At 32.8% G+C, this 25,595-nt stretch overlaps 1 protein-coding gene across 8 annotated transcripts in view; it reads right to left on the reverse strand.

Annotated features, from left to right (window-relative positions):
* Positions 1-25,595, reverse strand: part of CEP290 (centrosomal protein 290) — a 52,100-nt gene that overhangs the window by 19,868 nt on the left and 6,637 nt on the right. For 6 of the 8 annotated variants that reach the window (XM_048934615.1, XM_048934612.1, XM_048934611.1 and 3 more), the window contains 26 exons: positions 25,229-25,318; positions 25,031-25,153; positions 22,749-22,769; positions 22,373-22,496; positions 21,020-21,192; positions 19,737-19,899; positions 19,026-19,126; positions 18,854-18,941; positions 18,272-18,384; positions 17,077-17,161; positions 15,625-15,767; positions 14,937-15,101; positions 13,902-14,051; positions 13,037-13,152; positions 11,037-11,139; positions 9,849-10,079; positions 9,175-9,348; positions 8,410-8,521; positions 7,165-7,370; positions 5,071-5,222; positions 4,270-4,381; positions 3,077-3,532; positions 2,105-2,269; positions 1,767-1,874; positions 1,545-1,679; positions 725-991 (listed from right to left, as the gene is read on the reverse strand). In XM_048934615.1, coding sequence (XP_048790572.1) covers positions 725-991; positions 1,545-1,679; positions 1,767-1,874; positions 2,105-2,269; positions 3,077-3,532; positions 4,270-4,381; positions 5,071-5,222; positions 7,165-7,370; positions 8,410-8,521; positions 9,175-9,348; positions 9,849-10,079; positions 11,037-11,139; positions 13,037-13,152; positions 13,902-14,051; positions 14,937-15,101; positions 15,625-15,767; positions 17,077-17,161; positions 18,272-18,384; positions 18,854-18,941; positions 19,026-19,126; positions 19,737-19,899; positions 21,020-21,192; positions 22,373-22,496; positions 22,749-22,769; positions 25,031-25,153; positions 25,229-25,318 — 3,876 coding nt within the window. The remainder of the gene's footprint in view (positions 1-724; positions 992-1,544; positions 1,680-1,766; positions 1,875-2,104; positions 2,270-3,076; positions 3,533-4,269; positions 4,382-5,070; positions 5,223-7,164; positions 7,371-8,409; positions 8,522-9,174; positions 9,349-9,848; positions 10,080-11,036; positions 11,140-13,036; positions 13,153-13,901; positions 14,052-14,936; positions 15,102-15,624; positions 15,768-17,076; positions 17,162-18,271; positions 18,385-18,853; positions 18,942-19,025; positions 19,127-19,736; positions 19,900-21,019; positions 21,193-22,372; positions 22,497-22,748; positions 22,770-25,030; positions 25,154-25,228; positions 25,319-25,595) is intronic. The other 2 variants (XM_048934616.1, XM_048934618.1) reach the window with 1 other exon arrangement.

Genomic DNA, 25,595 nt, shown 5'->3' on the forward strand with positions numbered 1-25,595 from the left:
GACTAACTTTAATGTGATCCTATGGGTTGAATGTCTACTAGCAGACAGAGCATAGTAGGTTCATTCTTAAGACTGCATCTTCTGTTTTATTTCCTACCCTAGAACTTGATCTTTCTCAGATAAAATAACTATATACGTTAACTAAGCAGTGATGCTTCAGATGTGTGCTTCTGATCCAAACACACTAAAACAGACGTATCTTTAGTCTTGAAATATCTCCTAAACATAAGGTTTATTAATGTAAAATACACTTTAAGAATCTGGAAGTTATAGGATTTGCTTTAAGAACACAATAATATGCTTTAACACAAGGTTTATACTTTAAAAGTATATTTTAAATGCCAGCATATTTAAGAAGTATGTTTTCCATAAATGCTTTTCTTTCATAAACCTTCCAAATTTACTACAACATGCAGTCCACAGATCACTGTTGCAAATACTTGAAAAGCCTCTGGAATAAGAGTCCACTTCTCACAGCAAATTTTTATTATCTTCCTTTTATACTAACTTAATTCCTAGACATATACCATATGCTTAAACCTCTTGACTAAGCAAACCTATTATTTAAAGAAGTTGATAAATTATACATGAAGTTTCTACAGAAAAAGAAAGAAACAAAACAAGTAACTGTATTCTCTTCTGAGACAAAAAAAGTTCTTTTTCCACTACCAGTGAGAACAAAAACCTTACAAATGGAAAAAAAGTTTATGCAAGACATAAATACCTCTCTTGCTTTCGCAAGCAGATCTTGGTATTTTTTTAACATTTCCTCCTTCTGATTTAATCGTACTTGCATATTTTCAATAGTTTGATGAGCAATTTTTATTGCATGATGGTACTCTGGATCATCTTCTTTTTTGCATAATTCAGCTATTATTTTCTCTTTTTCTGACACTGAAGGTAACCGAAGTCTAAGTTCATTTATAATTTTGTCCTTGGATAAAACATTTTGTTCAGCTTTCCACAGAGCAGCTTCCTTTTCTTTTAATTTCTACAACAGAAAGCAATTATTGCATTCACAGAACTCAAGTGCTGCAAAAAAAGAGCTTACATTTTAAAAAATCTAACAAGATTTGTCTAAATGGGTTTACAATCAAAAGGCTTTCTGTATTTAATTTTGGCTGTATGGAATTACTATTAGATCAAGAAAGTCCCAGAGTATTTTCTGCTTACATACTTATGCAACCATTTGTTGCATTATATTATTATTATTTGTATTATCAAAACTAATGTGGTGTTTTTGAGACTAGTAAACTGAATGTTGTACAAGAACATCCTACCCTAGTAAAGACATAATCTAAACTAATTAAAAATGTTCCCCAATAATCTGTCCCTACTGAAAGAACTATGTAACTACAAATAAATATATTATCTACATTTTTTCCGAGTTAAAATATTTCTAAGGGAATCAACACATTTGATGGACATTCATAAAAGGTATTTGTTAGAGAAATATAATACAGAAATACAGTACAATACAATGCAATACAATAACATAGAAATATAACCATTATCCTTTATATGGTATGTTATGGTTTATTTACCTCCTCTAGTGATTTGCAGGTTGCCCTTGTTTCCACAATTACTCGAACATGCTCCTGAATCTTCCTCAAAGCCAGCTCAAGTTGTTGTGGGAGGGGCAAACTAGGGTCTGGAACTGATCCTGCTGCCTCTTCACACTGTACAGAAAAATTTGTATTCATATTATACAACAGCTCTGAAAAATGTGCTTTTTAGTTTGCTTGTAGTTAATTCAGTGCATGTACCTTCAGAGCAGTACTAAGTATTTCATTCTGTTGCTGATCATATACGTCTAATTGGCGCTGCAATTCTAATTCCCTCTGGTCCCATGCCATTTGCCTTTCTTCATGAAACTGTAACAAATGTTTGATAAAAGCATTTTGTTTATTAAGGGCAATGGAGAATTTATAACCAACTTAAACAGAAAAAAAAAAGACAAAGTGCTATTCTAATAGCCCATTTGCTATTAAAAAGTATTACAGAACCACAATACAAACATCTGTTACAAATCTTACTACCAAGAATCACTTCAAAATCACTTAAAGAATATTCGGTTTTTCTAGTAGAATGCAGAAATGCATACCTTGTTCTGCTGCACAACTTCCTCTTCCAAATTATTGATTGTGCATTCGTACTCTGAAATTATGTTTTGCAAATACTTCATCTCTTCCTTTTGCTTGACTAATTCTCGATTGAGTTTAAGTTCCTGCAGATGGAGTTCCTCCATCTTCATATGCCATTCTATTACCTAATAATGAAAGATAAACAGTATTATCATCTACCAAGCCTACAAGCCACCTAGATGCAGTTACACTCCAGCTTTGAGGAAAGGCAGCACTTATCAAAGCAAGGGAAATATTCTGCGTTTTTAAGTTTCTTCCTTTGAATGAGGCAGCATGATAAGATTATGAACTGCAAAAAGAATTATGAAAAGCACAGAAGACAATTGGATAGGCAAAATGTTTCACCCATGCTGACAAAGAACTCTCTCTAAATAATTTTCAAATGACCTAACCAACTACGCAGGGATTTGGAAGAGAAGTGAGAATGCCTTATTCAAATTGCAAAGCAGTATTTTTACAATAGCAAAATATGGCTAAGTAGAATTATATGGGTATAATAACATTTCTGAGCATACTTCCCTTGGATCTATTTAGAAGTTGGGAATTTGTATCAAAGATTTCAGTACAAGCTCATGTAACAGAATTTCAGAATATTACTCTGTATTTAATTTAGTGCATAATTTAATTCATAATCTAATTGAATTTAATGCAATTTAATGCAACTGTAAGACCCTATTTCCTATGCCACTTCATTAGAAAAAGAAAATTAGTAACTCTGACTGCACTGACTTTTACACAGCAAATAACTAATCATGTTGCTACTTTTTTAAAACAGGAAAAGCAATAATGACAGCTGTCTTATTCTGACACAGTACATTTTGAGATCTTGAAGCTCTACATTAAACAGAGGTTCAGGAAACACACTGAAATGAAATTTAGCATAAATGCTAAATTAGGTTCAGATTACTATTCAGAGCTGTAAGAAGGCAAACCTTTTGAGCTCCTCTCGTATCCTTCAATGCAGTTAATAATTCTTCCAAACTTTTCAGCTTCAACTCCACTTCCAGTGCTCTGTTTTCTGCATTTCGACGGTCCTGCTGGGCATGCTGGACTTCTTCTAGGATTTTCAGTTTGTCACTCTGTAGCTGAATCATTGTCCTTGAGAATTTTTCTTGTTGTGCTAAAGGTAGAGCCCCACTAAACTGTCTCCGCAAAGACTGAACTGTCTGTTGTAGATGTTTTGCTCTATTCCTTCCTTCCAGTCGGGCAAAATATAAGGCATGCTCTCTGTCATCAAGTTTCTGCTCTAAATGTAGATTGTGGATTTCCACCTTCTTTAGTTTCAATTTTAGAGTCTCCAACTTGCCTATAGCAATGGATTCACTGTCTTGAAGGGCTATGATACGCTGATGCAGTTTTGCAATAACTGCTTTTTCATCAGACTGTGCCTAAGAACAAAATTATAGATCAAAATTATCTTCAAGTATGTTAATGCAGTGTATTACTGCAGCTATTACCTTTTGTATTTTATATATTGCGTGATTTTTATTCCACAGATACAAGTCTCTAAAAAGAACTTCTTATTTTTCCAATCTTATTAATACAGCTATATGTTTGAAGTAGACTTTTTCAGATACCAAGCTGAAAAACTGTTTCCTTCCAAAATACCAGGGAGTAGGGAAGAAAAGTAAACCCAACCATACCAAATATAATAACATAAAAGCCGGCAGAAGTGTTATATCCAGGGATTGAAACCATTCTAGAAGATGGAGACAATCCCAGAAATTGCTTTAGCTAGTAACTGAACAAGATAACAAGCTTTATCTTCAGCTTCACAAGTCAAAGCCTGTCTCATAAAAATAAAAACATAAAAAAAACCACTACCAACATTCTTGATTTTCTGTTTAAAAATTGACCCTTATTAATTATATAGGAATATATCTAAATAAATAGAAATAAGCTCAGGATCTTTTTTTTTTTTAGCTGTACAACTAGAAATGGAAAAAAATATATACATAATTATGAAAGTAAGTACACAAAATTACTGAAAGGGTATGAACAAAGGATTGGTTTGGTAAGATCCTTCTGAAATACTTTTATAGGTTCCTCATTTACTGTAAATTTATTTAATTTCTTCCCTGCCCCAAGAAAAAAAAAATTATAATAAACATTAATATTGCTGTACCTGATAGTCTAAAACTTGCATTCTAAGAGATTCCACTTCCTTGTCTTTGCATTGCTGCCGTGCCTCTAGAGCTTCAACTTGCATTTTTGCAATATCAGACAGTTCTCTCAACCTTACAGGAAAAACAAGAGCATTGTGTTGCTTCAAATTACCTAATAACTTGTTAAGCTTTTCTACACTGACCATGCTAAGAAAATATACTTATTTTGTACCTTCACATCAAATATTTGAAATTTTTTTTTTCTTTTCAGCACTCTTCTTTACTGCTCAGCAATCTTGTTAGAAAAATTCTTTTGTATTGCTTCTCACCTTTTATGATGGATTTTTCCTGTAAGTTTCCTACCAGTTATCTTCTCAAAGAAAACAAAGTCATGCTTTTTCCTTGAAGTACCTCTCTCCTTCTCTGTCTCTCCCAGTTCAAGATGTAAATGCGCAACAGGATTCATTTTCTTGCTTCCCCAAGTCTAATGCCCCATTTTCAGCATCAGAATCACTGCACATATCCACAGACTTTGCTAATTTAGGGATATAGCAGGATTATGTTATTTGTTGTGGATGGTTGTGGCACAGAAACAGGAAAAAACCTTAATTTGTTTAAACATGCTAGCAATGAATATTTTAGGACACACTTATGATTATCTATCCAGGCCAGCATTTAATTCCTTGTTCAAATCACAATGAGTCAAAAAAAAATCAAACACTGAAATGTGTTATATGCAAGTATTTGAGCCAGTACAGTTGTTTTGGTTTTTTTGCACAAATCCAAACACTGCATTATGTTTTTGTTACCTCAGCACTTACTTTGATACTTCAATCTTGAGCTCCATCTCACGCTTCTCTAGGTCCATGATTTGTCGTCTGTCTGCATCACTCACTGCCTTACTTACACTATTTGACAGTTCATCTCTTAATTCCTGTTCCACTTTCTGTGCCTCAAGATTGATTTTGGTGAGCTTAAAAAAAGAAGCAAAAAAAAAGAGAACGATATTGTAAGCACACAACTGATCCCAAACCTGCAAAGAAAACAGAGTGCCCAAAGTAACTTTTTAAAGTCATTACAAAACACTGTTCAGCCATTTTTAAAGAGTAGTTTATTTTCTCTCTGCTTAAACATATTTTTGTTCACAGCATTGCATGCATTTAGGGGGAGAGACACAGATCAGCAAGGAACAGATTTCTAAATTAAACCCTATTTTAATTAGTGAATTTTCTTAAAATCGTTCCAGCAAAGATCTTGCTTTTAAAATAAAATAAAATAAAATAAAAATAGTAAAACTATAAACTCTTTAGGAAATGAACTGTTTTACTTATATATTTAATTTACTGTCCAGCATATTAGGATTGATAACAGAAATACTGGAATAACTGTGCAGTTTCCTAATACCATATTTGTTTTGTTCTTTTTTAAAAACACCTTTATCAAGCAACCTGATTGTTAAATATCAAGTAAACAGAGTATCACATTCAAAGAGCATTAGGAAAAGACGGGACACATGAAAAGCATTACGGACACACGAACCTTAGGAATTAATTTACCAAATACAGTTCTGGCAGATTAATTTGATACAAGTCATCAATAAAATAATAAGCACAAGTCTTACAAAGACTGGCTGATGGAACTGGGACTGTTCTGTCTGGAGAAGAGGAGGCTCAAGGAAAACCTTATCTTTCTTTATAGCTACCTGAAAGGAGGTTGTGGCAAGGTGGCAATCTGACACTTCTCCACCGTAACTAGTGATAGGACTAGAGGGAATGGCCTCAAGTTGCACCAAGGGGAGGTTCAAGTTGTATATTATGAAAAATTTATCTCTGAAAGAGTGGTCAAGCACTAGAACAGGCTCCCCATGAAGGCAGTTGAATCACCATCATTGGAAGTGTTCAAGAAATGTTTAGATGTTGCACTGAGGGACATGGTTTAGTGGGAAAATATTGGTGGTAGGTGGACAGTTGGACTAGGTGATCTTGGAGGTCTCTTCCACCTTGGTGATTCTATGTTTAAGAAAATAATTAATTTCCTAAACAAACAAAATGTTTGGTATATCTTATTATCTAGATTTCATATATTTGAGGCAGTACTCTAAAAAAATATCAAACTACTCAAATAGAGGTGGGAACTGTGAAAAGGGTAAGAAAATAAGGTCACATTGAAAGAGATTTATGAGTTTAGAATGTGAAGATTTCCTATTCTCAAAGTGATTGCACAGTTTTCATTAATTACCTGAGAAAATGCCTGAGCTATTAATGAAATAGGAGAAATTATTCCATCACAAGAGACTCTAAGAATATCAGAAAAATTAGAATTTAAAGAACTGAATAAAGTCTCCTACTATTAAATAATGAATTTATAAAACAAGCTTCAAAAAGAAATACTGCGGACAAAGAAATCCAGCAAGATTAAAACTCATGTAACAAGTAATTGTAAGGATCATCAGCTTCAACAGCACTTTACTTCTATGCCTGTATTACAGAAAATTCTTGGTATGTCACATTAAAACAAAGTATGCAAAAGAATCATGGCATTCACTTACAGAGCTCTAACAATTGAAATCATCAATAATAAGGGGAAAATTAGCAGAGAAGACTGTATGAATTAGACATAAGAAACAGGTGAAGAATAGGCTTCTTCCTGTGACTCTCCTGATAAACTAGAAAACTATGTCAAGTTGCTCATCATGTGTTTTATAGAGAACAAATGTTATTTGAAATAAACTGTCAGTATTTATTTTTTTAATAAAAAAATTTCAGTCATGCAAATTTGCAGCTTATAAAAGGCATCTGTATTTTGCATCATAAACTGGTCAATCAAAATGATACGTAACTGAGTAATTCTTTTTCAAAAAACTCAAGTATATGCTTCTAATACATGTCAAATTATGTTGTTAATTCTGAACACACCTCAGCAAACTTTGTTTCCAATTCGAAATTGCGTTCTTCTACTTGCTTTAAAGTATTTCTTAAATGTTCATACATATGTTGAGAATGTTCTGCTCTCTGTCTTTCATTTAGTTCCTTCATTTCCAACATGGCAATTTTCTTAGAAATTGATGAAATCTCACTGTTGGTTATTGCTTTTGTTGCCTTGTCCACGGCATTGTCATCCCCTATATTAAAAAATATTTACATTATAGAATACACAGGCTGATTCAACTATGAAAATTACTTACACCTTGTAGGAGTCTCCCTTTATCCTTGTTATATAAACTTTATCTAAACACACACTACATTAGATGGCGGAAAAATGTTTTACTGAGAGAGTGGTGAGGTGCTGGAACAGGTTGCCTAGAGAGGTTTTGGATATCCCATCCCTGGAGGTGTTTAAGATCAGGTTGGATGGGGTCCTGATACTGGGTACTGTTAGTACTGGTCTAGTACTAACGTAGCAGCTGGCAACACTGCCTGTGTTAGGTAGGTTGGAATCTGATGATCCTTGAGGTCCCTTCCAACCCAAGCCATTCTGTGATTCTATATTGTTTTTTAAACTGGAGGCTCACCTATTTAAAAAGTATTGCCTTATTACATTTTTAAAATATCTGATCAGGATAAAATATTATTATCCATTTTAAATGTGTATCTGCAACTGCGGTTAGAGAATTAACAACTGCTTTCAGTGTTTACTTTGTTTTTCTTCAGCTGGTAAATCTTCAAGAAATTTAATCAAAAATCTTTGAAAGAAAAATAACTGAATGAGTTCTTCTTGAATAATAACATATGTAAAATATAAATAAGAAGAAAAAACATTTTGTTTCAGAACATGAATCCAAGAAAAAGAGATCATTTTATGACCACCAATGAAGTACTTTGACTGACAACTGAGTTAGAGAAAAATAAAAAACTAAATTCAGTAGATATAGCTTTGCAAGTTCTGGCTTTTAAACCCTTGACCCAGCAACCTAAAAGTCAATGCAAAATAGTTTCCAGAAGAAGAAAACAATCTTGGTTTTGGTAGAATAGGTAAGTAAAAAGAAAACAAACAAAAGAAAAAAAAAATCACACAGAAATTACTTGAAAAAATTAAGACTACTAATGCAAGACACAAAATAATTTTGACTTTTTTCTTAAAAGAGACACATGAATTTTAAAACATTGTAAAATACAACTTTTACACAGAACTATTTGTTTTTCATGTTGCTCCATACTTACCCAGCTTAGTCATTTGTTCCCAAGCCTGTTCTATGGTATGAAGTTTCTCTTTTGTGATTTCCAGTTCTTTATTCAAGAAATTTATCTGTGCTTTTAAGGATTCATTTTCATGCTACATGACAGAAAATTTGCAACATAACAGCAAACTATTAAACTTTAGCAGACTAGACGTTTATTATCTACAAAATCTTAACACATTTTACGTAAGTACAACAAATTTATGTTTTGGAACAAGAATAGTTGCCTCATGAGCTTTTTCTGTTGAATTTTACTATCAAACTACTACTACCATGAATATTTAGCATCACAGTCACTTTGGTTCCTAGATTTCTTCGTCTAATTCTAAATTGTCCAAGTTTGTCATACTAAGCATATCATTTCCAGCAGGAAGAGGAGAAGTACTTCTGGAGGATATTTCATTTTACACCTAAGTACAGGTTTGATTGATCAAAAACAATACCAGCAACAAATTAAAGAAGAAGCTTTTAAGCGTGGATTGAAAGCTGGGACTTCTCATATTTCTTAATACACTGACAAATTACCAGTAAACAAATTAAAATTTGATAGCAATAATTAGACTTGCTCCAACATTGCATAGTCATCATAGAAATGTTTTAACTTGTAGTTTTAGTGTTAGGACTTCCAATGCCACAGAAGACAAGTTCTGTCTTTCTATTAACCCAGCAGAAAAAAAAAAAATGCAGAATGAAAGTACAGTGAGGTGTCATTTTGAACCTTAAGGCTCAAAGGTAACACAGACTTTACCTCCATGTGTTCCATGTTTGTTGTCCGCTGGACGAGCAAATTATCTTTTTGTAACATATCTCTGTATTTAGCAGTTAATGCATTATACTGCTTATTAGCCAGTTCTAGTTCAGACAGTGGAACACTACCATCCAACACTTTTTGTAGAGCTGCAATCTTAAAGCTAGCCATTTCCTACGAAAATAATTAATATAATGGGTTAATGAGATTTACTAGATAAAAACTACTTCAAAGAAAAAGAGAATAATAGTTATTATAATGTTAGAATAATAAGATACTGTTTTAACTTACTACATTAATATACATCTTTATGCACTGTTTCCAACAAACACTGACAAAATTTTGCTGGTACTGAACTGTCCAGATGATTCTATCATTAGTTACCTCTACATCATAACACACTTGCAAAAACATCCTTTATAAAGATGAGTTAATGCAGGTGCTATCAACCTGAAGGGCCAAGAAGTGTGATATGATTTCATATGAGACTTTCAATATAAAGAACTTATTGAAGCTATTTCAGAAGAAGAAAACAGACCTCATATTATAAATACAAAGAATGGTTTGACAAAACAGCATTGAGCAAGCACTTATATAAAGCATTCAACAAACTAGTACTGCCCAAGTTTTTTAAAAAAGTATATTTACTGCCAAATTGTAACAGAAAAATATACCTTAAATCGTTGCAAATGTCCAATCTTCATTTCAACTGCAGTCTCCATATGTGTAATTTCACTCTTCAATTTCTCATTTTCTTTTCTAAGATGTCGTTCTATCTCAAGTAGAGTGGTATATTGCCTTGTTAATGACCTTTCATTAACGCGTAAAACAGTTATTTTTCTAGTATTTTCTGCAAGCCATTTTTTTGTTTCATCAGGATCCAGCTCAAGTGCACTGAGTAAATTCTGTAAAAATACATTTTTTTTAACAAGAGTCTTGTACAGAAATATGGTAGAATTCAAATCCATTGATGTTGACGAGTTTCCTTTGTCAAAATACATTTTCTAGGCTAATTTTCATAATTCCATTAAACTGAAATAATTTAAATAAAATACACATGCAGACTAAATGCATGCATAAACATACAAGGAAAGAAAAAATCTAAATCTTCAAAGTCATTAATTTCTGAAGAATAGTTTCCAAACTTAGAATAAAAATAATTCTCTACATACTCATCAGTTTTCATTCTTTTACTAACCGTATGTTTCTAATCATAACAAAATGTTTTTGAATCATCTTCTAGACTAAATAAAACAAACACTAATAATGACCTGCTTTGAGACCCATATTTAAGAACTAAGATTTGTAAAGTAACCACATGATCTCTCTAGGTACATTCATGTGTGCACATGTTTGTACGCATACATAAATCCTGGAGGGGTTGTGGAAAGAAACAATAGTGACTCAGGTCACAGTAGACACTTGAGCATCAGCTTTACTGTTGTACACATCAGCCAAGAAGACAGGGAAAAGGAACTGGAGCTGTAAAAATCCCCGATTTCTCTGACCCTAACGAAGAAGAGTAGTCCTTCTTGTGGCTCCTGGAAGCCTAAAGCAACTAACAACTTAACAACTAGCATGCTTTCTGCTTTTTTGGCCTACAGTAAAATGCTGTAGGTGTCTTCACAATAATAGTATAGTTTACTTTTTGTATTCTTGATATTGATTGTACAGTTCCCTGACAGATAATTACATTTCAATAATAAATAAATAATTTCCCTTCTGATTAGATTTGAATTGAGCAGATTTTCCCTGTGCAACATTTTGCTCTTCTAATAAATTATAGTACTGTTTTATAATCACTCTTTATTAGCTTCTACTTATTAATATGTTTTTAAAGAGGAAGCAACAAAAGTACTTACAGAGTATTCCTTTATTTTTGTAGCATCTTGTTCTTTTTGCTCCTCCAGCTTTTTCTTTTCCTCTTTCATTTCTTCTGATTCTTTCTGCCAGTTTTCCTTTTCTCTAAAACAGTAATCAAATACATTCATTCAGAATCATGAAGCACTTGGAGATTTTCAAAACTGTATCTAAGCCAGCAACACTGAAATACTGCAAACCAAGATTATTATCTTTTTAAAGCAATAATGTAATTTTTTAAAGGTGTTATAAATTACAGGTGGATAACTGAAAACTTATCTCCTCTGTTTGAGCTGCAGCAAGATTAACAATTTCCCTTAGGAAATAGGCAAAATTAAACTTGGACTCCTCATATCCAAGATCAGCATCAGAGGTCCAAATTATATAAAATAAAAAAAAAAGGCAAGCAATGGCTGTAACATTAACTCAAATTTTCAACAGTCTTGCAAGTCTTTCCTTCCATAGCATTCATTTTGTTTCAGGTGCACAGACATCATCATTTCCCACTCCAGCTTTTCTATGTCAATTAAAAAAATAAAAACATAAAATCATTAAGCCTTGCGGTGGCCCAAATTACTCCCCTCTATAAAAGAATCTCCTCCCCTTACTTCAACCTGTAACTCATTTAGAGAAGGAGCCTCGAATTATCACAGAATCATAGAACTGTAGTGGCTGAAAGGGACCTCTAGAGATCATGTCATCTATTCCAACCCCTCTGCCACAGATGTCTCCCTAGGTCAAGTTGCACAGCTAGGCGTCAAGGCAATTCTTGAATACCTCCAGAGAAGGGTCTCCACAACCTCCCTGGGCACCACCCTTACTGTGGCCCACCACCCTTATTGTGAAGAATTTCTTATCACTTTAGTATGGAAATTCCTATGCTTCAATTTCTGGCCATTTCCCCTTGTCCTGTCGCCACACATTGCTGGAGTCTGGCTTTGTTGCTTTGTCTCCCTCACCTTAGTATTTATAGACATTGATCAGATCTCCTCTCGATCTTCTTTTTTCAAGGCTGAACAGAGCCAGGTTCCTCAATCTTTTCTCATAACAGAGGAGCTCCAGGCCCTTTATCGTCTTCATGGCTGGACTGTTTCAAAGAAACCCCTGTCTTTTTTGTACCAGGGAGCCCAGAACCAGACACAATACTCCAGATGAGGACTCAGCAGGGCAGAGCAGAGGGTGCTTTTTAATGCACCCCCAGGACACACTGCTGGCTCATGGCCAACCTGCTGTCCAACAGGCACCCAGGTCTTTCCCTGCAGGTCCCTCCCTGTGACTGAGGTATGTAATCAAGTTGATCAAGTAATATAAGACAATATATAATACTCCTTAATGCCTGAATGGTAACATTATCTGGGAAATCTTAACTAAATCAGTGAATAAACAGAAGCTCCTACAAGACGAAACACTATTTTTCCAAAAGTCAACCAGTCACTGCTATTCCAATCCCAAAACAGAAAGGATACAACACATACAACTAGAAATCTGTTAGCAACCCAAATCAGCAGATTGACCCTTAAGCTTTTAGCAAATTAGGGTCCTTTGACTTTAAGAAGAACTTTATAGAAATTAGATTCAACTAAACATGTGAAAGAATTGATTGAAACAAGCATAAAGGACTGAAGATCTGAAATCCTGAAAGAGAAATGTCTGACTCTCTTTGGATAACCATTTTATTTATTTTTTTCTCCCTCAGAGAAACTGCTAGGACTGTATGCAGTGTGAAAGCCAGTAACACAAGATTCTAATAAATATCAGAAATCAGATGCAAAAATACAATGCAGAAAAATTAAAAATAATTTTAGATTATGCAGAAAAAGAAGTTTTATGTAAGAGTTCTCTCAGTTTTTTCAGGACTAAAGAATATACAGGATGTCCGGCTACAAGATCAGCAGCATTTCTGACAGTAATCAAAGAACCACTCCAGTGTAGCTGTAAATTTTGACTCAAAATTATTAAACATGTACATATTTGAACTGAAGAATTCAGAGAAGAACAATACCTTTGATATTCTTTATAAAGCAAGCCTTGTTGATGACGAATTACTGCAAATTTTCGTTTGTAGTCCTCTACTGCATCTTCTAATTGTTTAAGTAACTGTTCTTTATTTTCCAGTTCCTAAAGATTATTTTCCAAATAAAAAAAAAATTGAAGGCATTATTACAAACTTTAAACATAAAAACATAATTAGTCATAATTACAGTTTTTCCTTTCACTTATTATGATAGATACTTCTAACATGAATTCTGTGAATTGCAGATATGAAATGTCTTTCTGTAGAATCAACAGGTGAGAAAGGAAGTCCAATAAATACTGTCATATGTATTACCAGGTACAAAACTGTTCTGTTGATGTTGTTAGTATTTGGCTCACAAAGAATACCAATTGAAAATATACATGGAGAGCCATGCTCTTCTCACACTCCTAAATAAATGTTTATTTTATCTTACACCATTAAGAAATATTCTCATAAGAATTGTAAAACAACAAGTTATTTTTACTCTGTTCTTTGAAGAGTTACAGGGATTCCACGTTCAGATACAGCTGTGAAATCCAGAAAGCAGTGAGACAATTTCTCATACAATAAAACTGCTGAATTGTAAAGTAGATTTTTAGATCAAAATTCAGATTTTAAACACAAGAACTCCAAACTGTTGCCAAATACATAATTACAATCTTTTGTGTTTACAGCACAGCAAAACTTCTACAGCTTAAAAAAAACCCAAAAACCAGAACTGCCCAAAGAGCTTCCAGATGTCAAACTTCAAAACAATTTTGGAGACTTTTCTTATGTCTATGCATAACAATGGTAGTAGATTTTGGAGGAATGAGCTATACGACTCAATATCAAGGGGTAAATACATTACCTGTATTAGATGTATTAAGTATTCATTCAAAGAATTAATCATATTAACACTTGAAGGAACCATCCCTTCTGGAAGATTCACTGTTTTGAAGATAACACTGGCACATTCTGATTGACGTAATATGCAAATTTCATTATTCAGCTGTGCAATCTTAAGAAAAGAAAAAACAATAAAGTAACATTTTTTATTCCATTAAAAATATCCAACAAATGGAGAAAATGTTGGCTTCCCAATATTTTTAAGTCAGTTGTTATTAAATATGTAATTCAGTTCCACTTACGTTCTAAAGCATTCATAGAAAGCAAACTTAAAAATAATGTGATTCCATATATTATTAAATTCACAGTATCTTGAGCTAAATGAGTCAATGACTCCAAAAATCAGAACAGATTTTAACTTTTTAAAAGATAAAGTTTAGGATAGAATTATTGCGTGGTTATCTGATGTAAACAAATCTTTCTTTCTAAACAAGTCTTCGCTCTTTCATTTCTTAAAGGCTCTCCAGTTCTCTAGTCTAACAGTACACAAAACATTATTCTAGAATATTAGTTGCAGGGAAATCTTTTTGCATTACAAAAGCTATCCTCAATGGCAAACTTAAATTTGTCTTCTTCTAAGATATAATTCCTTTACTCCTTCCTGACCTGGAATTCAGAAGAATATAGTGTACAAAAAAATGACACAGAAGAATCATTTTAGAGCATTAATCAGCATTTTTAGAATACTTAATCAGTTTTGGTTTTTCGAAGAAAGCAATCTGTAAGCATTTTTTGATACAGCTCTTTCCAAAAGAAAGCCAGCCACTCTTTGTGTTTCAAGATCATAGGGTTATTCCAAGGCCAAAATAACATTATGAACTGTATCATTTGAACTTAAAATGTTTTGAATTCATAAATTCAATCAATAAAGATTTATTTAATTACATTGCTTACATTACCTCATTTCAGCAACTTACACATCGTGCGCTTTTGTTCTAAATGATCACAACAGTCATTTCTTGAGTACAAAATAAATCATTTAACATAAACTGTATACCTTTTCGTTTGCTTTTGCCAGCTGATTAGAGTAATTTGTTGACTCCTTCTGAGTCTGTTTCAGTTCCTGTCTTAATTCTTCATTTCTTCCTGTAAGCCGATCAACTTGAGCTTTCAAGTGCACGCTAGCATCAAAGATTCCTTCTGTGTTCTTTGACTCAATAGCCTAGCATAGCAAAAACATTTAATTCACACAACAGAGAAGTAGAGAAAAGAACAGAAAAACAGACATGTTAACTTTTTAAAATCCGCTCATCTTTTTGCTGATGATACATGTACCACATACTATGATACAAATGATCATATTTTCCTATAAAAATACTAATTTTTCAGTGCGATGATTAAATAATGTTTCGACATTTCCTGTAGACCCTGCATAGATGTAATACATGCAAATTAACTTTTATCTTAAGCTTTATATCTAGGACAGTAAACTCATCCAAGTCAGTTTCATGCTATCTGATCAACTTTATTTATTTATTTATTTATTTATTTATTTATTTATTTATTTATTGCTATCTCTTTTTGTTCTATTTTTATTTATTTATTTTTACAGAGAAGTCACATCATGCAATCCCACTTTTACTTGTAAGGAAGTATATACCAGCCACTATTTATTTATACAATAATCAAAGACAAACCTATAGCCTAAAATCATATAAAGAGAAATAGTAAGAGAGTGAGCTTACATTAACTAAACGATCCAAACTAGGGATTATTAAGGCTGTTTCTCCTCCCTTTACACTAGGATCCTTTTGCATTTCCTTCACAGCTTGCAATATTTCTTTCATTCCTTGTTCAAGTTGTTTATTCTCTTCTGATAATTCTTTTACTGCAATAAATATTGTTAATGTGTCTAAAAGCACTATAACATGATTTATTTACTAGAACATTTCATAATATCTCTTGATTTTATATATAACATTCATATTACATTTACAGAAGTCTAGCTCAGACGATTTTTGCTGGAGAAATACCAATAAAACAATAGAGAAAATCCTTCATGAGAAGACATCTGACTTTACTGAACTTTTCAGTATTCCATGTTTCCTGAAACTTTCTAAAGTTTTTTGGTAGCCTGTCTGATCAATTCTCACAGATTCAGAAACATAGTTATCTTGGAAATATTTGTGTGTAACAATGATGAATAGGATTGCTTGAATTCTTGGTACAGACTGGTAAAACAGAACATTTAAATTCTTTGGGTATAATAAGGACTCTCAAATCACACAGTTTTCCTACCACTATTTGTCTCTCAAGTGCAATTCCAGAGTTTCTAGTATGGAAGAAGTTTAGAAATCTTAAATAAATGCACAGATATACAGATAGATACACGGATAAACACAAAAAAATCTTGAGGAGATTCTCTGCATCTTGAAAACATGCCTGACTGTCCACAAAATTGAGAAGTGAACTGCAAAATGTGAAACAGTTTCAGTAGTGTCACCAAGTCTATTTTGAAAAGCCAAAAAGAATTTTTAGAATTCAAACTCTCTAGGAAACATTAAGATCCTTGTACAGATAAATTAGCATTGTCTCTTTTTCAGAGTCTGCACGCAACGCACCTCAGATAGCACACGTGTACACAAGTAGAAACTGGATTTAATTTCCCAAAGATTTCTTGGAGAAGGAATGCATAATTAAGCAAGAAAAATGCACATTCATTTTAAATAAGATCTCTCACAGTCTTAAAGATTTTCCTAGGTCCAGTTCTTAAGAAGAAGAGAATCTTGTTCAATGCATCTAATATGAATAAACTACGTTTCTTGTATTACCACTGGTTTAATTTAAAATTAGAAATGTACATGCGCTTTATATTTATATATGCACTGTCTGTTAATAAACACAATTTTTTGTTTTAAAATTGCATTAAGGACAATCCAAAGAAATTCTAATTTGACAAATGCTATTTATGTTTGCAAACACTGTGCTAACATCTGGATCAATTCAGAAACCTAATTTCCATAAAATGGTATCAAAATAATTGCATAAAAAAATTCCATGTACGTTGCAAATTCAATCATTGTGAAAGATATCAAACTAAACTGCATTTAAAAGAAACTGCAAAGGTGAATAAACAAACAAGTAACTGCAGGTATCTGATAACACTGTACTTTTTAAAATATATTGTTCCAACTTACATTTAGATTGAAATTTGACTATTACAGTCCTGTTCTTTTCCAAATCTCTCTCTCTGTCTCTCAACTCATTTTCAAGATACTCATTCTAAAGAAACAAAAAAAGAATTAAAAACTGCAAATTAGGAATATTAGCAGTAAAATTCTAATTAAGACTCTGCAGTTACAAAATGCTAAGTGAGTATGAAACATTTGAAAATATTCTAATCCACTACATTCAACAGTGAAATTATATAGTATATGAACCAAAATGAAATGTTACATCATGGACAACTATTAAAGAAATAGTCTGGCTATAATAAAACCATCAAGAAAAGCTACTTAAACTATAAATAAAATTTATATAAATATCCTTTCTCTGTTTTGTTTTTTAATTTTAAAAAACCTACAATCTACTACTACCTCCTCTGCTTGGCTTCTGTATTATTCAAGCTGTAATTCTGCATAACCACTTAGCATATTCTTAACCAATATATTTCTGGATAGCTGGTCATTCTAAAAGAACAGGCCAAGAAGTGGCCTTAAACAAAAATCTTCCTTGCTAGTTTGGTCTGAATTAGAAGTTACACACTCCCTTGTTTCTGTAATTTTGATTATTTACTTCTGAGGCCTGCCACATTCTATGATATGCAGAAAATAAACCTGTATAGTCTGATATTGAGTCTGTTGATATTTCTCTCATCTCTATATTACCTAATATCCCTGATGTCAATGTAAACTGTAGTTCTGGTGATAGAAAAAGTTCTCTTATGCTAAGAGTTTCTGAATTACAACTGTCATTAATAACTTGCAACTTTGTCACATGTTTTGAATTTAAATGAAGCAAAGAAGTATTTTTAGGTTTTTTTTCCCATGTGATTTAAATTCCCAAGCATGCCAGAAGTTCTTCAAGGTAGATTTTCCACAGCCTCACTCTTTTCAGCTATATCTTTCACGTAGTTCAAAAGGCTAACTGATGCTATTCTATCTGCAAGCGTGTTTCTCATTTCCATGTTATACGTGTTACTAGCCTATACTCACAGAAAATAAAAAATGTTAATTAGTATTCAAAGAAAAGTTTTTAAAAAATAGTAATTTGTGATTTTTTAAAAGTAGTTAAAATTTTAGAAAATATTTAAACAGACGTTTACAAACTAACACTATTGTTCTATGAAACAGATACATAGTAAATGCTTATGAGCTTGCTTTATAAACCTACCTTTGCCTTTAGTTCGGCAATATTATGGGTGTTCAAGAAATCAAATTCTCTCTTACTCATTTGCTTCTGTTCAATGAAGTTGTCTGTTATCTGCACATCACCAGCCTCCAGTGCTAATTGCAAGTAAATGTACGAGAAATGAATGACAATGATTTTTTTTTTTTTTTGGTCTTCAAACAAGTAAATATATTCCAGTTAGTAGATCAGAGTTCTATTTTTCTGTCTGCAGAGTAAGGAGCTGCAAACCTTTCCATTCAAACAGATTATATTTGCTTAGACAGCAAAGAGTAGAAATTTTTAAGATTTCTGAAATGTATTCATTATGAAGATGTACTGGAAATCATGGTGAGATAATCTATACATAAGAAGTGCAAACCAGTGACAGTGATGCATTACTAGTCAACAAGTCGAAAATCTATTGGGCTGTAAGACCGCAGAAACATAAAACCACTCCCCTCATCTTACAGATTCAAAGAAAAGTATTTTACCTTCTAATTTAATCAACACTATAAATTGAACAGAGCTGCATTATTTCTATAGACAATGTTCCCACAAGACAGTTTGTAACAAAAAATGTCCTACCTGTCGTGGCAACTTTTATTCCTTTCTCCTGAGCCAGTTTACGAACCTGCTTTTTCAGTTCAATTCTTTCCTCTTCTAGTCTTTCGATCTGCATATTATTAAAAATCAGTACTTCATTCTGTTCACAGTATTATAATGCAGTAGTTACATAAAAATATGATTTATCACTTACCTCTTTCAAAAGAATCTGGTTTTCAGATCTATACTGCTGCTGTTTCAGTGTTTTGCTGTTTCTGAATTCATTTAAATCAATCATTACCTTTGGCTCAAGACCTGAAACACAGTACACACATAAAATGTGTAATCATTCATTAAGAAGGAACATTAATGTTAATGGCCATTAGTAGATAGCCCATTTAAATAATAATATAATCAGTCAGGGGGAATAAAAAAATAGTAAATTGATGGGTAAATATATACGTATTTCCACACATTATGCTCTGTGTAAAAATAACAGAAGAAATCACAATTTTGCTTTAATTGCTCAAAAAACTGCCATAAAATACCACCGAAAATTCTCTGTACTTAAGTTTTGATACCCCCATAAAAAAATAAGCCTGCCCAATTTTTTCCTGTTTTTCAATCTAGAATTACAATTTCAACATGTTTTCATTTCTAAATACTAAATTATGAAGCCAATAAATCATCTACAGTCAAGAAAGAATCAAAACTTAAAAGGCAATGCAAAAGTCTCCTCCTTTCTTCAGCCAAAGGAGTCTGTAACATAAATTTAGAAGTATACATTCATTCATTTTTTCCTAACTAAAGCCACTTGCAACTATTAGCAAAATCATGTATTTCCAAGTAATTACCTGGTATAGTAAAGAAAGTCCATGACATTCTTACACAATCAGTAATTGAAAATGTAATAAATACAACGTACCTAAGCGCTCTCTAAGCTCTTCATTTTCATCAAGAAAATCATTTATTTTAAGTTCAAGTTTATTGATTTCCTTAATTAACATTTCAATCTCGTGATCTCGTATTTTGATTTGCTTTTTTAAATCCTTTATTTCAGCAATAGCCTCTTCCAAACCATACACTCCCTGTAAAAATCCAAATGGAAATTATAAACAAAGCCTCCAACAGAGCTCAGAGAAAAAATTACAAATCTGTTTCATTGTTACAATGTTAATGACCCTATTTGAAAATAAAACAAGAAAGAACTGCTGTGATTCAGAACTTATCCTAACAATCATAAGAGACCTGTGATAAGCAAAACAAAGACAATAGCCAAGTGAAGAAATGCTTCCAGAAGACTACAGGGATCACGTGAGTTCATTCTCTTGATGGCCTGATCCAGTGTCCACTAAAGTAAATGCTGACCATAGCATATGGCAAATTTCTAACTGCAATGCCTATTTCTTTCATGTAAACATTTTCAGGAAAACATGCCACAGTATCTGTGATTCTTCATCACTGCATTAAAGGATAGCAAGACTTTCAATTTTGAAATTTTCAAATATCTTTGAAATTAATTCCTCAGGCATATAAATTTGACCAAAAGTGCTAATTGTCAAAGTAATTTTTGAGGAACCTGATTTTTATGTACATATATATATTACTTACATCAAATATTAACTACTTAACAAGAAAATGTTTTTCAGTTATTATCACTCTTCTACACTGTGCTTACTACAGTATGCTGTCAAATAAAAGCAAATCCTACAAATCTGTCCTCTAATTACAGAGGCTGCACATTTCAAAACTGAATCCACTTATCATAGGATTCTTTGAAGATTCCATCTTGACTGTGATCAAAAACAGCCAGCACAGCTTCACCAAGGGCAGATCATGCCTGAACAATCTGGCTGTCTTCTATGATGGAGTGATGGTATCAGAGGACAAAGATCAAATGATGTCATCATTCTATGACCTAATAAAATTTCTAATTTTAATTTTATTAATTAAAATCAAAGTTCAATAGGTTTCACTCACATTCAGCCTGTGTTCATATGTTAATATTGTCAATTTGAAAACGTTTTTATGCACAGTTAACAAACTGCATACAATTAATGAGCAGTAAGGTTATTATAAAAGGAATAAAATAGCATTGGAAGACATTCATTTAATTTCTAATTTCAAACACAATCAATAAAACACAAAGAGAAAATGATTTTTTAAACCTATGATGAAATATTCTGTCCACTTGAACCAACTGTTTACCAGTTCGTAGTCTTTCATTCGTTTCAGAGCCTCAACGAGTTCTTTGTCCTTTTCTCTAGCATCTGCTTCTGCTAGTTCTGCTGATTTCTCAGCCTCCTTAGTTCTCTCTTCTAGCAGTTTTAATTTTTCTTGCATTTCTCCTAGGCGATTCTGCTGAGCAAGAGTTGAGAGACCTGGAAAGAAAAACAATTACCTGGTGACAATTCAGTTAGAAATTCTACCTAAGAAATACTTCAGATAATGTTATAAAGGAGATCTTCATTACTGTTCTTTTAAGCAAGTAAAGCTACATATTAGAGCATTTTTTTTCCAATTGTTCCTTAAAACAGCCCTTATAAGAAGTATGCATACAAGAGACATCAGAATTTATTTTGAATTGCATATAATTAATCATTTGCAGGTCTATACAGAGGTGAGTTCTTGTATATTGCACTCTAACCTATAAAGACTAATAAGTTTACTTTTATAAATAAATAAATAAAATAAAAATATTATTTATTTTTTGATGTTACCTCCAAAGGCCACTGAAGTTCTGTGAAGAAATTTAAACCATACTTGCATATATGATAAATGGAAATGAACAAAAAAATCAAGAGATAAATTTTACTTAAATATTTCAAATTTTTTTTTATATTTCTGAAGAATACACCTCCCCTATGAAGACAGTCTGAGAGAGCTGGGGCTGCTCAGCCTGGAGAAGAGAAGGCTCCAAAGACACCTGATAGCTGCCTTTCACTATCTACAGGGAGACTGTAATAAAGAAGAAAACAGATAAGAGTCTGTTGTGATAGACGAGGGGAAATGGTTTCAAACTGAATAAGGGGAGATTCAGAGTGGATATAAGGAAAAGGATTTTTCACAATAAGGGTGGTAAGGCACTGGGATGAATTGCCCAAAGAGATGGTGAATGCCCCATTCCTGAAGACATTCAAGGGCAGGATGGATGAGGTTCTGAGCAATCTGATCTAGCTGTAGCTGTCCCTGCTCACTGCAGGTGAATTGGACCAGATACCATTGAAGGACCCTTCTGACTCAAGAAATTCCATGATTGTATAATTTTAATTTAATTTGTTGTTATGTTTCTTCTGTGGTGCTTTGATTAGCAAAGCCAGACTTTTAACATGTTAAAATCTTCGGTGTTAGAGACCATAAGGAAAGTAGAATGAGTGCAGAGATTTTTAAAACTTTCTCCCAGAGTAAGTGATCTATCTATAGCTGTCTTTGTTCACTGCATGGGAATTGTAAAGATGACTTCTAAAGGTCCCTTCAAACTGAAATGATTCTATGATTCTATAACATTTATTCCTTCTTAATTTCCTTTTAATATATCTTAAAATAACATGCTCAGCTTACCTTTATCTTTTTGGAGATCATTTTTTAATTCTTCAATAAGAAATGCATTTTGTTCCATTTCTTTGGTATACTGTTCGACTTGCTCTGTAAGCAGTCTTATCTGAGCATCTCGCTCTTGCACACCCTACAAATAAAAACACACCAAAAAAAATTGAAGAAGTTCTTTACTTGCCATCTCACTCTTGCACACACTAAAAACAAACAAACAAAAACAAACAAAAAAAACAGAAAAAGAGAAGCTCTATTAAATAAATTCCTCTTTACTGACACAGAAACTACTTGTACAGAACACCACATTTCTTCAAAAGTACATGATAAATGAAAAGCAACTATGACAAAAAAAAAATTACACAACAAGCATATATACTATACTTACAGCATAGAGTTCAGATATTAGCTAGAAGCAGCATATTTAAAGGCAAAGCAAGGAGAACAAAAGAAAGAGTAAAAGTAAAGCATTTGAATAACATAAACACACAGAGGCACTGTTTTATCAATTTTACACAGAACAGTTCTCTAAGAGTTAAGAAGCCAATGCATGATAAAAAGTTTTAGACCAAACAGATTTCTTACTACCTCCTCATTAACAGGTGGTAGGAACTGAGAGTTATATATTCAAGATTGGGAAGACTAACAATCCATCATATGTAACACTAATTTGCAGGCTAACTTTCAACCAATCATTGACAACTTTTAATACTTCAAACCAAATCTTGCTTAACATGCATATGCATATACATCGGTAGACATGGATTGTAAAACTGTCCATTACCATTATTTCTATGCTTTTACACGAACTTCAGAAATATCACAGAAAGCTCAGTTTTATTTCTGGTGTCATTAAAGCAAAAAAGAAAAGGAAAAAAAAAAAAAACAACAAAGAGACTTGGAAAAAAAATTACAGAAAATAATTATATAATATAAAAATTTCAAGAGTTGCTTACCTTACTTAACACCAAATTTATGAAAAACAAAATTTCAAGGTTTCTTAGAGGAAAAATATATCACATATTAAGAAACTAAACATAACCCTTTAAAATGTGCATATACACTGAACTACAACAAGCTTACTCCATTTTGAGTTACAACACAATGTATTAACTTTAGTTTTTAAATACTGTCTTTAAAATATATTTATTCCCACAAGCTGTTCAAAATAGCATAGTGACTGTTGTCCAAAAATCAAATTCTACAGCCATCTGATCAGTTAGAAATAGACTGTTTGACTGCGTATCAAAGATTTCTTCAGCTGCTTTCACCTTCTGATTATCAGAGGATGAGTTTTAGAGGTTGAGAGGATGATGTTTTTTTAATTTTCTACTGAGAAGCTATCAGTTCCCAGTCCTGTAAGACTGCATAATTACACCTCATCAAACTATTCAGTCTACAAAGGCCCATAACATACATTCCAGAATTCCTAATGGGAAGTGAGATTATTTTGAATGTTTTAAAGTTTGTCAAGAACATTGAGAAATTCAAAATCATAATGAATTATCTAATTTTAGATTAATAAAAGAGATATTTAAATTCAGCTAGCTTTCACAAGCTGAACCACAGACTTCAACAACAAGGCACCAGAGAAAAACAACAGGAACAGAGAAGATAAAATCCCTAGGGAAGGTTTCTTCCTTGACAGATTTAGAAGATAAACTCAACTACAATTTATCAACACTAAATTCTGGACGCTCAGATGTTAAAACAATCGTTCTGCGAATAGTTAGAAAAGATAAATATAAAAGTAATAGAACTGACTATCAAAAGCCCAATCCATACAGAAAAAGACATTTCCTTTGTGCAGATTAAGCTAATTTTGTGGTGGAATAAATCAATCTGCCTCATAATTCTCAAACATGAATAGCACAATATTCTGGTACTTGCAAACTATGAAAGACTAAACTATTTGGTCAGTAGTTTACCTATTGAATGGTCGCACGTATCTGAACCTTTCTTTTTTCTTGGCTCAAGAAAAAAGCTTTCTGAGGCATTTTTTCTGATAAGACTGACTTATCTAGGAGGTGAGTGGTGGGTGTTGCTGTGTGGCAATCAACATCATCTCTTTGTGGACAATTTTACACTTGAAAGATAGGAGAGTTTACTGGAGGAAGACCTGGCTTGTAAGCAAATAACTCCTGGTACAGGAGATTGGGGAATGATAACATTGTATCTTGTGAAAACATGATACATGCGGGAGCCTCCCTGGTCTCTCTTATCAGCTGATTTAAGTTTGCAAGGCCTGGAACAAAAGAGTTCCTGCTGAGATCCCAAAGCCAGAAGCCGTCACCCCAAGAAGAACTGACTCAACCACAATGGACTTACAAATAAGTTTGTACCTTCAATGTTAGCAGTCTTCATCAAGTGAACAACACAACCCCTAACAACCCATCACTACTGAAAATCAACATCTGAACTACGAGCAACTCGGGAATCCTGATGGTGACTCTCTATCTTGCTTTCTACAAAGACTCCTTGCTTTTATTTCCTATCTCTTTTCAATCATCTATCTTCCCTTCCCCATTTCCCTAAGAAACTAGGATTTGTAATAAACTGGTGAGGCTAACATTTGACCTGTTGTGTCATAATCTTGCCATTGGGTACACATATATTACTCCCTTCTATAATTGGAGCAAGACAGCATGCAATTTATCACATAGACTATACCTGCTGAAGGGCCAGTATACTGTTTCTGTTTACATCAAGTCGGGCCATTTTCATTTCCTCTTTCATGTTAAACAACATTTGCTGATATTCTATGAGTTCATTGTCTTTCGAAGCCAAGATTTTCTGAAAAGGTAAATAAAATACCATCAGAATGCTTGAAGTAATCCTTAAAATAATAAAAAAGGGTATTAAAAGTACCTTCCATTCTTCAACTTTTGCATTTATAGCTGCCATGAGAGGATCATCTTCCTCATTCTTTGCTTTCAGCTGGTCTGAAAGCTCCTGAACCTAAAAATGTAATTTGGATCAATTTGACATTAAAAAAAAAATGCTTTGCTTAAAAAACACGTATGTACAAATACACAACACCAAACACATACAACTCAGTGGAACAGCATTAAAGAAGAAAGTGGCTCTAAGAACACGGTTTGACTAAAACTGTATGAAAGTATTTTGCAATCTGCAATCAAGTTTAAATATTTGCATCACGTTTAAAGATCATATTATTTCCAGAAAGTGTTATTTCAGCAGAGCACATGTTTTTAATTGGATATACTGAATGTTT

The sequence above is a fragment of the Lagopus muta genome, chromosome 1 (genome assembly GCF_023343835.1).
Source record: "Lagopus muta isolate bLagMut1 chromosome 1, bLagMut1 primary, whole genome shotgun sequence".
Classification (NCBI taxonomy): domain Eukaryota; kingdom Metazoa; phylum Chordata; class Aves; order Galliformes; family Phasianidae; genus Lagopus; species Lagopus muta.